Source organism: Lissotriton helveticus, chromosome 4_1, assembly GCF_964261635.1.
Source record: "Lissotriton helveticus chromosome 4_1, aLisHel1.1, whole genome shotgun sequence".
Taxonomy (NCBI): domain Eukaryota; kingdom Metazoa; phylum Chordata; class Amphibia; order Caudata; family Salamandridae; genus Lissotriton; species Lissotriton helveticus.
The window spans coordinates 1,661,615,220-1,661,629,962 of record NC_136063.1 but is presented as its reverse complement, the minus strand read 5'-3'; the positions used below and the strand labels follow the sequence as shown (position 1 = coordinate 1,661,629,962).

The window sequence follows — 14,743 nt, the reverse complement described above, 5'->3', positions numbered from 1 at the left end:
TGGTTCAGGGGAAAAATGGAATAATCCTTAAAACAATGATTGCTAGTGTGCACTCACGGCAGGTAGTGAGTGCAGGGGGATGTTGTTTTAAATAATTGCTGGTGTGCACCTATGGCAGGCAGGGTTGCAGGGGAAATGATATAATCCTTAAACATTATTGCTGGTGAATGCCTATGGGCTATGGCAGGCCAGGGGTCAGGGAAAAAAGAAAAGAATAATTAAAAAATGATTACAGCTGTGCACCTGCGAGACCTATGGCAGTGGTGCAGGGAAAGTGAAATAATCCTTAAAAGAAATCATTGCAGTGTGTGCCTATGAGACACCTGTGGCAGGCAGGCGTTGCAGGGGAATAATGATTAAATATATTGCTGGAGTGTGACTATGGCCTTGAGATACACTGATGGAAGACAGGGGGTGCAAGGAAAAATCTAATTATTTAAAAAAAAACAATCCTGGTGACTCCCTAGGGACAATAAGAATCCTATGGGAGGCAAAGAAGTGCAGGGGAAAATGGAAACATGCACAAAAAACCCTGTTCCAACATACTACAATAATTTTCAAGTGCATTAAGTTCATGTCAGGGAAAAAAGACAAAAATAACACAAATAAATAGACCTCTTATATCTATGTCCCTAGAAAATGGATTTCAAATGTAGAAGTAAAGGATTTAACACACAGAACAGAAAATGGCAACCCTGACACATGAACTTTCCAAACTGGTAGGAGGTAACCACCCAGACTCAAGCCGCTACAGCTCTGCAAGTGTTCAATTAAAAAATGTAACAGTCTGAAACCTCTGTTAAACAATTTAATCCATTGTAATCCATTGGGGAGAGGAGTTGGCCTAATGGCTAGAGTGGTCAACCTCGAATCTGGGGCATTAGGTTTGAGTCTCGGGAATGACGCTGAACATCCTGTGATTCTGGGCAAATCACTTAACCTCCCTGTGCCTAACAAAAATGAATGTGTCCTCATGTAAAACAACTGGTGCTATGTAAAACGCTCAGATACCTGATACCTTTGGGCCAAGTTCGTGTTACATAAACCTCAGTCGAAAAAAAATGTCTATTCCAATATCTCCTCAATGTTATTACAAAGATAGTGTCATTCCATACTTTTAATGCTACTGAAATGCCAATCCAGGCCTTATTCTGTAGCACGTCAGAATTCACTACACATCCTTGGAAACTGTACGTTTGTGTACCCAAAGCACTTCGGGCTAATTACACTATCTTTGTAATAACATTGAGGAGTTGTTGAAATTTAGTTTTATCAATTAAACTGTTTGTCTGTGCAAATTTTGTGACCATTTCAATGGAAAATGTGCTCCCTGTAAATGAAAATGTGCTATCACGCGATGCATTAGTTACGTTAAAAAATCACCGGCCTCATATTTGTTAAAACTAGGTAGATTGCAAAATTTGGTTGTACAAAAAAGTGGGCCATAGTTCTAAAACATTTCAGAAGCACAGCTTTAGAGTCTTGGATGTAAGATGGTTGAGTATGTGAGGAAAAGGTGTAGTTGGATATCTACCTATTTTGAAATCTGAGATATGATATATTTAATTTCGTCTGTGCTATCTTTCCATGGCTGTGGATGTCCTCATGCATGAACTTAGTGGAATAGATAGAAGAGTGCAATCACAAGTTATGACATCAAAGGGAAGGTCACTTCGTCCTCAGTTAATAAGACTTTGTACTTGGATGAGTGTCCGTTAGGCTGTAACTTTCATAGTTATTTAGTTAGTAATCAGCATCTTGTATGGCAACATTTCCATATTTTCCTGTCTTCTGATATTGATTTTGGAATTTTAATTTTAACTAACTAACTCTTTCCTCCCTGTCTGCATCACAACTGTTTGGTAGTCTTTCCACTTCCACTTCCATTTATATTTATATTTATACCCTCAGTGTGAGTGTCCCAGTAACGCCAATGTGGCTGGTCACCAGTCCATTGTGATTTTGAAAGCAGAGCATTTTACCATGAGAATTCGGCTTTGGTATTTCTATCCCCCTCCCAGTACTTAAAGTTACAAACAGATGTCCTTTGTATTGGTAACTCAAGGAGTACCAGGCTGTAATCCAAATTACTACAAGGGGAGTCACCAGTGTTGCAATAGTGTAAGTCCAATACAAAGTGTTCGCAGCTGAATCGGCACAAAGGTTGATTTCTTTTGTAGTATGGTAGAACTTGCATAATATGAATTTAATCTAACTGACATGGAGTCTTTACTATGGTAATATCACAGTGGTTAAGCATAAAAAAAATGGTTACATTTAGCTCCAAAGTGAACATGAAATGATCAACACACCATTCACAGACAGTACAAAATGATGGACATTTAGCCTTCACTTTTAATTCCTCCTTCATTGGGATATAGTTGGAGAGATTGAGGACTAAAGAGTATTTGACCCGTTTCTGGTTAGCTCTTATTCTTGTTTCTTCTTATGTCATATTGTTATTTTCTTCATATTGTTATTTCTTTGAAGGTTGAGAATTTTTCTATTTAATTCCTAGTTTCCCTTTTGCCTTTTATTGAAAAGGTGTACAATAGACCTTATTATTTCACTATTTTCTATGTTTTCCAACACTGAGTTCAGCTTTTATTCAATGGTTAAGTGATGGTTTAATGGGCTGAAGGATCACAATACATATACCTCTGCTTTAAGCACAAGCTTGACATCGCTAACACCAATGGTTTGTATTTGCAGTGTGTTGGCCTTTCCTAACTATATAGAATTTCTTTTGCCAGATTCAGTATTGCCCCTTAAGATAATGCAAATGATATGCTGTCAGGACTCAAGTAGACTTGACTTCTAGAATGCCATATTCTGTTGATCTTTGTTAATAGTTATGGCCTTGATTACAACTGTGGCAGTGCTGTGCCGGGATCACCTCACTGCCGCACTACCAAAGCCATGGTCAGAACGCTGGCCAGATTAGGAGTTTTCTCCTGTATGGCAAGCTGGTTTTTTGCATTACCACGTGCCTCAGAAAATGGGCACCACAATGGGAACATCAAAAACAGTTCCTGCATGGCATGGACTCAAAAAGCCATGCAGTGCAGAAACTGGTGTTTATGCAAACAGAGGGGCACAATTTTTGCTCCACTGTTGTGCCCCCATGCATGCGGTCCCATGTGGAAGAGGCACAGAGGTCCCTGCATGACCCTCTTTGTTTCCTCTTTGCCATGGGGTTCATGAAGGAGGAAACTCCATGACAATGCCAGTGGTGAGGAAACTCTCAATATGCTTTGCGGGACCGCAGCGGTCCTGCCAAGCATATTGAAGCCTCCTGACTGCCACAACACCATCAGAGGATTGTGGTTCTCTGGTGCTGTTGCGGGGCTGTGGCGATCTGACCGCCAGACTCGTAACTGGACCCTAATTGTACACCGTACTCCAAGAAAATAGTTTCCTATTTCAAAAAATATATATTTCACTGAAAGATGTTTCTTTTCTACAATAGTGCAGTTTGCTGGATTTTGTTTTCTGGCTTACATAGCTAAAATGTGTACTCTGAACACGGATCCCTTAATTCAGATCACTCTTATAGGTGCAGATTTAGAAACTGATAAACATATTTGAAAAGTACTCATTTCACCGAGAGATTTTTGGTGCTTTACAGAGATTACAGAGGTTTATTGTTATTCCAGTCAATAATACCTATTTTGTCAACCTCGGTAAGATTAAAATCTGAGTAGACTCATTGGGATTCATGTGTGTGACTAAGGGGGTCAGGCAGATATTCCAGCTGTGGAAGCCTTAGATCACAAGGCCTTCCATCTTAAACACAGTCATTAAAAATCACAAAATGGTATCATCAACCTGACTTGCAATCCACCACTCGGATCAAGGAAATGATGCAATCACATCATCCATACATATCCCTAACTCAGCATGAATCATCATTCCTATATAACTTTAGGACTATTTTGGAAATTATTTGATTTTGTCTCTGAATAGTAGCTAATAATTTTTGTTACATACTCTAATTTTTGTGATCTATTCACTTCACATTTTCTGAAAGAATATTAACATTTCCCTAAACAAAAGTGTATTTAATCTTCTGCAAGTTATTTTCAAAACAAGGCAGCATCCTATGCTTCCTTGCTTGCCAAAGGGACAGAAATCCCACACTTCCGATCCATTAAGCCAACTAATACAGCTTGATGACATGATTAACAATCAGGAGAAGGTGTAATGGCAAGGGAGAGAGAGATGCAGAGAGAGAGAGCATGAGAGCGCAAGAGACAAACAGCAAATATTTGTTTATTATTGCACCCGTACGGGCTCTTTGGAATTAAGGGTCTCATAGAGAGAAAATGGGTTTGGTAAAAGTGATTAGGAATTACGCATAAAAAAGTTACTGAATCCTTTTTGATTTTACGAATTGACCTATGTACTAATACGTGAGAATTGTAGTAGTTCTGAAATTGACATACTTCATCAATATTCACGAGGTAGGTAGCAAATTGAGGTCCACTTTGATTGGCCACAATAACAAGGACGGTGGACGGCTGGTGTAAGCAGACCATCTTGTCTGTAATTGCTTCTAAGTACAGCAATCTGTTTTTTAAAGGCCTTCCATTTTCCTTGAATACAAAAAAAGAACGATTAATTACAAAAACCTTTTCTGGAGTAGGACCACTGCATAGCTAAACAAAAATAATGTTTTTAACATTCACATAAGGGAAGGGGTTCTTTGCAGATCCCTTTCAGTTTGAGTATGGCTTATCGACTCTTTTTATTTGTTTGTAAAATATGAATGTTTAAAATGGTATTTTGGTACATACCATAAGTCTTATACATTGGGTTACTCGTTGAGGTGATTGAAACCCCACTCAAGCAGCAACCAAAATCTCTGTCAGGGTGTACCAAAGCACACATTAGCTTGTGCTTAACCCTCTAATAGCTTGGCACAAAAATAGTCAAGCTTAACTTAGAAGCAATGTGTAAAGTATTTATGCAGCAATTAAAACAGTAATCAAGTGAAACACAACACAAATAACAACATAACATATTGAAAAAAAAGAGTAAAATGAAATAAATAATTCGAGACCAAACGGACAAAAATCCAATCTGTAGAATCGGAGATATGCAATTTTAAAAATGTGAATGGAAAATAGCGCCAAAAAGCACAGAGTTCCATCTTTGGCTATTTGGTCATGTCAGACCGAAACAAAGTCACAAGTTCAGGCAGACTGCGATGGAGCACCGGCCCTCTACAGGGACCTAGTTAGGCCTGCTGAGCAAAGTACCTTAAACCCTGATTGGGGAGTGATACAGAGTCTCTCATTTAGAATGTATTGCACAGCGTCAGTACTGAGGCACGGCAAGGCTGCGCTCTGAGTTCCTCTGTCGTCATCAAGGGGTTTGTGATGTGAAGACCTGCATCAGAGATGCGTCACACACCGGCTGGTGCTGAAGAAGTTGCAGGGCTTGCAGTGTGGAGTGCTGCATCGTCAATCGAGGATGTCGTTGATGAGGGCTTCCGATGCAAAGGCCTACCATAAGGGTGCATGATGCAGTGGCAGTTCAGAAGAGACTACGGGCTGTGATACGAGGTCCTACATTGGACATGTGTCGTAAAACGGTTCCAATGATTAGTTTTGCAAGCCAATGCATTGTGCAGCTTTGGTTCTGCGTGACCCCAGATGTGCTGACAAACCACATTCAGGCCCACTTCCAAATGTCCAGGACTGGAGTGGCTCCACTGGGGAGAGCCAGACTCACTGCTGGCAGAGTGCAGCTGCTGGGTTTAAGGTTGTTGTAGCCTGTTCTGTCCCTGAGGCTCCAATCAGGAGGTCAGCCAACTAGTCCTTGGAGTAACTCTGGTGGTTCTGGGTTCAAGATACAGGTCAAGTTATTTTCATTTATACTGGAAGGAAGTAGGTAAGCACAGCAGGGCAGCAGAGATGCAGTCCTTCTTGTAGCAAAGCAGAACAGCACTCCTTCTGGGTCTTCCACAGGTCTAGATGTGTACTGAACAGTTGGGTCTAAGGGTCCAATATTCTTACCTGGTGCCCTCATTGAATTATGACAAGGTTCTGGAGGTTTCCGCATCCAGAGGTGACTGGAATTTCTGCCTCTCTGCTTTGTCGTCAAATTGTCTGGGGTCACAATAGACTAGTGTCAAACTCTTTGTGAATGTCTCCGACAGAACCTTTGTGATATGTAGGACTGCTAGGTAACAGCTCCCCATTCATCAAGCCAGAGATGGCTCATCTTGCCAGCACCTACGGCCAACTATTTTACTGCCTCGGAGCAATATACAAAAAACAACTGCCTGCTACACCTAGTCTTGTGACCGAGGATGCAGGCTGCAGGCACCACATGTTAGGACAAGAAAATGTCAGCTTTCTAATAGTGGCATTTTCAGAATTGAATTGTGACATAAAATCCAACCTTACCATAAAATAGGGCATTACATTAAATAGACACCAAACCTGCCATTCTTACCAACACAAAATTAAAAGTTATAATGTATTAAATGTAACAATGTAACCCAATGTAATCCTATGGAAGAGGTAAACCTAACAAAAGTGAAAAAGTAATGTAAGAGTTTTTTTACTACTGTGTTCATACTTAAAAGTACAAGTCCAACATTTTAAATACACTGCACCCTAGGAATGACTTATAGGTATCAAAAAGGGAGATTTGGTACTGGCAAGAGGTTCATCTTGCCAGGTTGATCCGGCAGTTAAAAACTGCACACACAGGCTGCAATGGCAGGCCTGAGACATGTTTAAAGGGCTACTTTAGTAGGTGGCACATTCAGTGCTGCAGGCCCACTAGCAGAATTTACTTTGCAGGTCTTGGATACATATAGTAACACTTTACTAGTTGCTTACAAGTAAATTAAATATGCCAATTGTGTGTAAGCCAATTCAACCAGGTTTAAAGGTGAAAGCACAAACACTTTAGAACTGGTTTGCAGTGGTAAAGTTCACAGAGTCCTAAATCCAGCAAAAACAAAGTCAGCAAAAACAGTATGGGGTAAGGCAAGAGGTTACAGAAAAAACACACCAAGGATGTCAAGAATTTGGTATTTGGAAGGTAGGCTCTTTGTACGCCCTTTCCAAAAAACAATTCCTAATGATTTCTTAAAAACATTTAACGATTCAGAAAACCTTTTCTGAATCATTAAATGGGATTAGTATATTTACAAAATGCTTTTTGTGTTCGCAAACCCCCTGATTTATCGAATCAGCAGGTTAGCAAACGCTGAAACCCTTTGTAAATGTAAGCACAGCTGAACTGCACACTATTCCAAAGAGACTGAAACAATATGATTAAGCATTTAAATTCAACTGCTATTTTAATCTATTTTTTACGTACAACATGGCTTGACATACATGCACGTCTGTTCAGTACACTAGATTGGCTTATGTTGATATTGAATAACAAAAAGAAGCCCAAAAGGAAGTCCTAGTGAATAGAGAATTTGATTAACTGGCATGTCTAATGTAAACACCCTGCTATAGGATTATATGTACCATGGGGCACATTTATGTTAACTGGCGCATCCCCAGGGATGCGCCAGTTAACATGCGCCACAGTGCGCCACTGCTCCGCCACCCATGGTGCGCCGCATTTATGATGTGGCACACCATGGTGCAAGGCAGTGAGGATGCGTGACGCATCTCTCGGCCTACGTGCGGCGCATTGCAGGAGTCATGTCGCAAGTGCGACATGACTCCTGCAATGCACAGGAGCCACCTATTCTATGCATGCTGCGTCACCCTTACGCCTGCTTCAAGCAGGTGTAGGGAATTGACGTAGAAAGTGACTGAGTGAAATCTCATAGATTTCACTCAGCCACTTTTAGGAGGCGTTCCTGCGCAGGAACGCCCCCCCTGCGCAGGAACGCCTCCTTATGGCGCAGGGGTTTCCAACGTGACGCATCTCCTAGATGCGTCACGTTGTAAATAGGGCGCATTGTTTGCGCCGCCGTTGCGTCACATTACGTGACGCAATTGCGGCGCAAGGAGGCGCAAGAGCCTCATAAATCTGCCCACCTGTACCTATGTCTCAGTGTCTTTTTAGCCGTCTCGTTAGTTGTTCTCACTATGGAACTTGCATTTGTTTTTGGTTTACTTATTTATTTTGTTGCTTCATATTCCTATTAAGTTTGTTTAGTTGCACGTGCTTCTTCTTTTTCGTCTTCATTTCTGCTAGGTAGATACAATACAAGAGGGAGCAACGTTTTCCGGGAATCGTAGCTGAATGTTCAATATTAATTTTTCTTAAGGGGTAGCTCGGTGGACTTGTCTGTAATACATTTTCTTCAGTATTTTTAGGCAGGTGCAATTCCCTACTGCGCGTATCTACTAGTTCAGGCATTGCACAGGGCCCATGAAATCTGGTAAAGTCAGACATGCCCAGAGAAGTGAACGATGGGTGGGTAGATGTTGGGCTCAAGGATATCAGGAGAGAGTAAGGTATATTCAGGCCTTGGGATTGTTTGTGAAGTCACTAAGTTTTTTTTTGTAAGGTGTCTGGATACCAAAAGTATATTAAGGAACAGTGGCAACCAGATGGTTACCCCTGGACTAAGATCAAATTACTTCAAGGACTAGAAGCACCAGATCCCGAACGGTAAGCGGTGGCCCAGAACACAGGTGTGGTTTGTGTATGTTAGAAATGCAGAGAATAAACTGCTACTCGTCAGGTTTCTGGCAATCATGTGAATTTCGCAGCTTGTAGGCATTGAAATCCAGTATGAAAGCCGAGGCTGCAAGCATTGATTTCAGTGTACAATCACATTTGCCTTGTTTGCCAGTTTAGACCAGCATCATCTTTATAAGCTTAGGTTCAGCATCACATGTCTCACATAAAGATCTTTCACCACCTTAATCCATGGATGGACAGCATAAATCAGGAAAGACCACCATATGCAATGGATACCCACCACATGCAAAGACCAGCCATTAAAATCCAAGGTATCTTTCATATGCCAGGTCTGCCAGGTAGGCCAGTGATCACAAAAATATCTGGTGAATGTTGACAGGGTTACAAAAAACATAAGAAATAAGGTGTCCTTTGAAACAGGTGAAACTAGTAAAAATTTAAATTTTTAGGATTCCACATGAAAATTTCTGATGCCTGATTACTCTTTGCATTTCATGACAAAGGAAGATATGGAGAACCGAAATATAACCAGCGTGGATCAATTCATTCTCATTGGTTTTACTCTCAAGAGAGAATTTCAAATACTTCTCTTTACGATCATATCCATCATCTACCTTCTAACAATCTCTATAAATATCCTCATCATTGCTGTCATCGGGAGCGAATCTTCCCTCCACAAGCCTATGTATTTGTTCATTGGAACATTTTCTTTTTTGGAAATCTGGTACCCTACAGCCACTGTGCCCAAGTTTCTTTCAGGCCTCCTCACAGGGAGCAAATCAATATCCGTCAGTGGATGCATTGCTCAATATTATTTCCACTTCTCCTTAGGAGCTACAGAAAACTTCCTCCTTGTCACCATGGCTTTTGATCGCTATGTGGCTATCTGTAATCCACTGCATTACACGACCATCATCAACCATAGGTTGTGTGCTCAGCTTGCTTTGGGCTGCTGGATTGTTGGTTTCTTGGCTCTGACGGTAACACTCATCCAGATCTCCCAACTACACTTCTGTAATTCTAATGTGATCAACCATTATTATTGTGACTTTGCCCCATTGGTGACATTGTCCTGTTCTAAAACTTACACAGTCGAGTTGAATTTCTTTATTCTGGTTACTTCTGTATTAATAAGTTGCTTCTTGGTGATTATTGTATCTTATGTTTATATTATGTTGACTATAATAAGAATGTCTAGCAATATGGGTAGGAAGAAGGCCTTCTCCACCTGTGTCTCTCATCTCACCGTGATAACTATATTCTACGGGACTACAATATTCATGTTTGTGAAGCCAGCAGGAAGAAGTTCGCTGCATATCAACAAAGTTGTTTCTGTTTTCCCTTCCATTGTGACACCGCTGCTAAATCCCATTATTTACACACTGAGAAACAAGGAGATAAAGGCCAGCCTGCGAAGAGTTCTACAGAGGATGTGAATGATAAAACTCAACATATCTCAATGCTTTATTCTGTATTTAAAAGCATGATGCATGAGTACAAATGAAGTTATTTAGTCAAAGACTTCCTCAATGAATACATATATTGAATCAAATATCATAAACCATGCAGACTGAGATAAACCTAAAATGTTTTACGAGGTCGAGAAGTGGTCTATTGTGTTCTAGAATTCATTTTTGCTTTTCTTACAAAGCATTTTCAACTTGAATAGTGTCTGGAAAATTGTAAGGTTTTCTATCAAATTCAGCCAATTTAACAGTGATCTAAAGTTATCATCATGTAGACCCTTATTATTATACAGTGTTTAAATTCTGACCCAGGCACAAGCTGGGGCTTATGAAGAGGTTGGAACTCTGTGTGGGCGATCACACCCTGGCGCTTTCTCTAAAATATTTTGCCAGGTAAGGCAGAGAGAATTGTATTGTGGAGAACGGATAGATGAAACAGCAAACCAAAGAGATTTTTTTACAATAAGCCGATATACACGTTATACTTCATTTGCAAGGGCACAACTCAGAAAATGAGTTATTTACCACAGATTGTGAATACCTCACCTGAGGTACCAGACTACACCATTCCATCACTGTTAACGACAGTGATGGAAATACACCTTTCCATCACTCTCATAAGTAGAGCCTTTGCCATGATTACATATGAAATGGATAATTCCAGCCCCGCCTAGTAAACCCCTGTTTACATAGTAATTTGAATTGAATATTGAACATAATTTATCACCCCTGAGTATGATAAACTCCCCCACCCCGCAATTTGTCAGGTATATACCTACCATATGAATGTTGCTGCTATTTAGCAAGGGAAAATAACAAGGGGCATAATTATGAGACTGACACACAGAGCAGCCAACAAGTCACCGCATCGTGCCTGCAACCACAATGCATGGCGCAACAGTGACGCAGCCCCAGACATAAATATGCCCTCAGTATTCAACAGGATGTGCAGAATTTGGTATGGAAAGACCAAAATCTCCAGTTTATACCCCTATTTGGTGGGAATTATCACACTCAATTAAATTCTGAACCCCAGTGCATAGGATTACACCAGGTGCAAAAATTATCTCTTTCCCCTTTGGGCACTTAATCAGGGTCCTCGTGTTCATTCAGGGGCTGCATTTTAAAAAGAAAACTCAGGAAAAGTGTTTAATCATTTAATAAATATACTGAAAGTATACCACTAGACAACACGGATCAGTCTATATGAAAATAAAACTTAGATATTATAATTGTAAAAGGATTTACTGTGCGCACAACAAATTTTTAGTCTTAATTAGCCATGGGTGGAGTTTGGAACTCCGTGAAGTGACCCAAAAACTCTGCCGCTCTGCGCGGAGTTCAGCAAGCACGTGGAGTCCGTTAGGTCATGTTGTTCGTACTGAACTTTAGCACTGGGTATTTGTCCTGCATTGGAAAATCAGCCCAAAAGGCACCATTTTCAGCGCAACAGTGTGCTTCTTCTTTCTGCCACTCAAGTAGATATTCTATTCGAGCAGCAGCTTCCTCAACGCAAATGAATGGTTTCTCAATGCGAGCGGTCATACCCATCAGTGACTGCCCACATTGAGAAATCTCAATGGGAGATGGTTAAGCATTGGCTTTTCCTCACTCGTGCTCGCTAACATTGTGGAGTGAGGAAAAAAACTCCTTTCTACAGAACTCAGCGTGCTCCGTGGGGAGTGGAAAACTCTGCAAGCTCTGCAAACAGAGTGGAGATCACAGCCCAGGTCTAGTCTTGATTTTTTTTCTCAATGTGAACAATTCTTTTTTTAAAATCATTGTACTTATCTGAAACCAAAACACCAAAAGTAGTGTCGAATAATGCTTCAATTTGAAACAGTAACACCTTAATATCTATAAACATTGAGGAGGTGTGGCCACGCAAGTGTCCAAGATGGTCGCTTGCGCTTGAAGCTCCTTCGGCCGGACTCGCTACATGCTCTTTTACACCATGAAGAGACACAATTAATAGAGCAGAAAGCTCACCGCTGATCTCATGAGGCGAGGAGGAATCCAGCAATATCTTCAAGTAGCCGGGGCGATGCTCTGATCCGGTGTTTCCAGTTGCTGTGTGAAGGGGCGCTGAGTTCCGGAGCCACGGCCTGTGGCCTTGCTGACGCTGCTGTGGAGAGTTGCAGTGGCCGGGTTGTGAGGTGAGCGGGGGCCGCCAGTCGGTTCCCAATACCGGTATCACTTTCCCCATAGTTGCAAGGCTGCCCTCCCTCTCTCTCCCCGAGGTGCGCTCAGAGCCTGGCAGCGGGCGCGGCATGTGTAGAGCGCGACCCATCCCAGAGTTTACCGCTCTGCTGGGGGACCGCGTCGGGGACAGGGTCTTCTGGTCACCCAATTGCCAAGAGGGTTTGGTGTGTGTGTGGAGGCAGCCTACTCGGTTCCACGCTCAGGACTGAGGCAACTGTTGGGCCGCCTGTGTGGTGCCTGCTCCCTTCTCCCCTCTCAGGCCCGATAGGTCCAGCGCGGCCAGATCACCGGTGAGGATATGGCCCCGGGATCCTATGAAACATTGAAGTTGGCAATGAAGAACTAAAAGCGCTACACCACCTTTGGCCTAGCTACTTGAGGGCCAGCGTGAAGTTCAGTAGCTACATCGCCCTTTCGCTACCGGCAGTACATATACCTAGATGCATTTGCTATACAAGTTCCCCTGGGGCAGTTCACTTCCAAAGTGCTACGCTTCACCCTCCATTGCAGCCTTATACATCTGACACCTCCATCCCCCAGAGGGCACGGGTGGATAAGCTCATCAGGGGTGCATTCGGGCCACAGATCTGGAGACTGCAGGAGGCCTCACAAATTAAATTATTCCTACGCCCCTTATCAAGATCGGCTGTGCTGAGGGACGCTGTTCCCACATGGGCCATCCCCTGTTTTGCCTCGCTCGTGGCCCTGGCTAATTTTAGAGACATACACTGTGCCACACGAGGAGCCAGATATCTATCTGATCACGCTTTGTGGGTCCACACTGCAGCTTGCCAGGTGCGGAGTCCCCGCTACCTCTGCTTCCAGGCTGGGCTTGGTGGGCTGAACACCGGGAATGCTGCCTCTGCTTCCATATACGACTGTCGAGCCTAGGTGAAGCCTTTGGACCAACCCGGGCCCTTGTCTACACACCTGCCCCGCCGATACTCCCCTGGTTGTGCCCCTTCACTACCCTACGGCATGGGCCGCAAAGATCCCAAGCAAAGGACTTTGCCCTTTGGGAAAGTTGCAGACAACACGACCGACGAACCTTCTGACATGGAGGATGGAGCCCACAGGGCTAAGGACACAGTGTCTATCAGCTGCGATGCTCCAGGAAATGAAAGCAGGATTCCGGGCCCTGGATGGCAGGCTTGATGCACTGGATAAAAGCTTGGCAGACATGGGTGCTAATGTTCAGGCACATGACCGACGGTTGGATGTGGCGGAGGCTCGGATATCGGATGTGGAGGACAGCGCGGCACAGTGCCAGAAATGACTGGACAGAGTGGAAAGAATCCTGAAGGAGATCCCGATCGAGAACGAGGATCTGGAAGCGCGCAGTCGAGGCAATAACGTGCACCATCTAGGTGTACCGGAAACGGCCACGGCTGGTCCTATGGACGTCTTCGTTGAGCAATTGCTATCTGATCTGTTAGGCAGGGAGGCCTTTACTCGGGGGTTTGTAGTGGAACGTGCTCACAGATCAATGGGCCCCTGGCCTAATCCCGGACTTCCACCGAGACCCATCATTGTAAGAATTATGAATTTTAGGGATCGAGACTTCATCCTGCGTGCCGCCCGTGAATGTGGCGAAGTAGAGTGGAGGGGGTCTAAACTATCTTTCTTTCCAGACTTCACTATTATGGTCCAGGACGCTCACAGCCAGTTTAATGGGGTGAAGGCTGCCCTGAGGAATCTGGGGCTACAGGTATGGTATGTTGCATCCAGATCCCGCATCTTTGACACCCAAAATGAAGCACAGGAGTTCTTTCACACTTACAAGAAGGATAACAGCGGGACCGTGGAGGCGGGCGGGTTTCATCTCTTATGTTATGTTATGTTATGTTAAAATGGATTTCTAGGGTGCACAGCTACTCAAAAGAGTGTCCCGGCACCGAGAAACAGAAAGAACCATCCGGCAATGGGAGACAGGACAAAGATCAGAAAGAAAAAAACCAAGAAGACAGAAAGGTTATAATGTCTGTTGAAACAACCAGGTTTTCAATAGTTTCCTGAAAGCAAGCAGGTTAGTAACTTTCCTTAGTGGGAGAGGCAGCTTATTCCACAGTCCAACCACTTGCACTTGAAAGGAGTGACCACCTTTGCGAGCTCTAAAATATTTAGGGGTGGCCATAAGATGTTGGTGGGCAGATCTTAATGATCTGCCAGGTAAATAAAAAATAAAAAGAAACTCTTCTAGAGATATATTTTGCTCCTATCCCAAGCAGGGCCTCAAAGGCCAGGACCAGAGCTTTGAAGTGGATTCTACTACACACCGGTAACCAGTGCAGATGGCAAGAGGTCCGATCTCTAGGTCCTAGGCTCAGAACAGCCCTAGCTGCTGTGTTCTGTACTACCTGCAGTTTGTTAAGTAAGAACTCCGGAAGGCCCAAGTAGAGGACGTTGGCATAGTCCAGCCTTGAGATGATGAGGGCTTGAAT

At 43.0% G+C, this 14,743-nt stretch overlaps 1 protein-coding gene across 1 annotated transcript; it reads left to right on the top strand.

Moving 5' to 3' along the window:
• Positions 1–9,143: 9,143 nt before the first annotated feature.
• On the top strand, positions 9,144–10,070 carry LOC144827642 (olfactory receptor 6F1-like). Its single transcript, XM_078685888.1, has one exon. The coding sequence runs from the start codon at positions 9,144–9,146 to the stop codon at positions 10,068–10,070; it is 927 nt and encodes a 308-aa protein (XP_078542014.1).
• Positions 10,071–14,743: the final 4,673 nt, after the last annotated feature.

Excerpts from the sequence above, each read along its gene's own strand:
- LOC144827642 (XM_078685888.1), top strand. The coding sequence starts at position 9,144 with ATGGAGAACCGAAATATAACCAGCGTGGATCAATTCATTCTCATTGGT.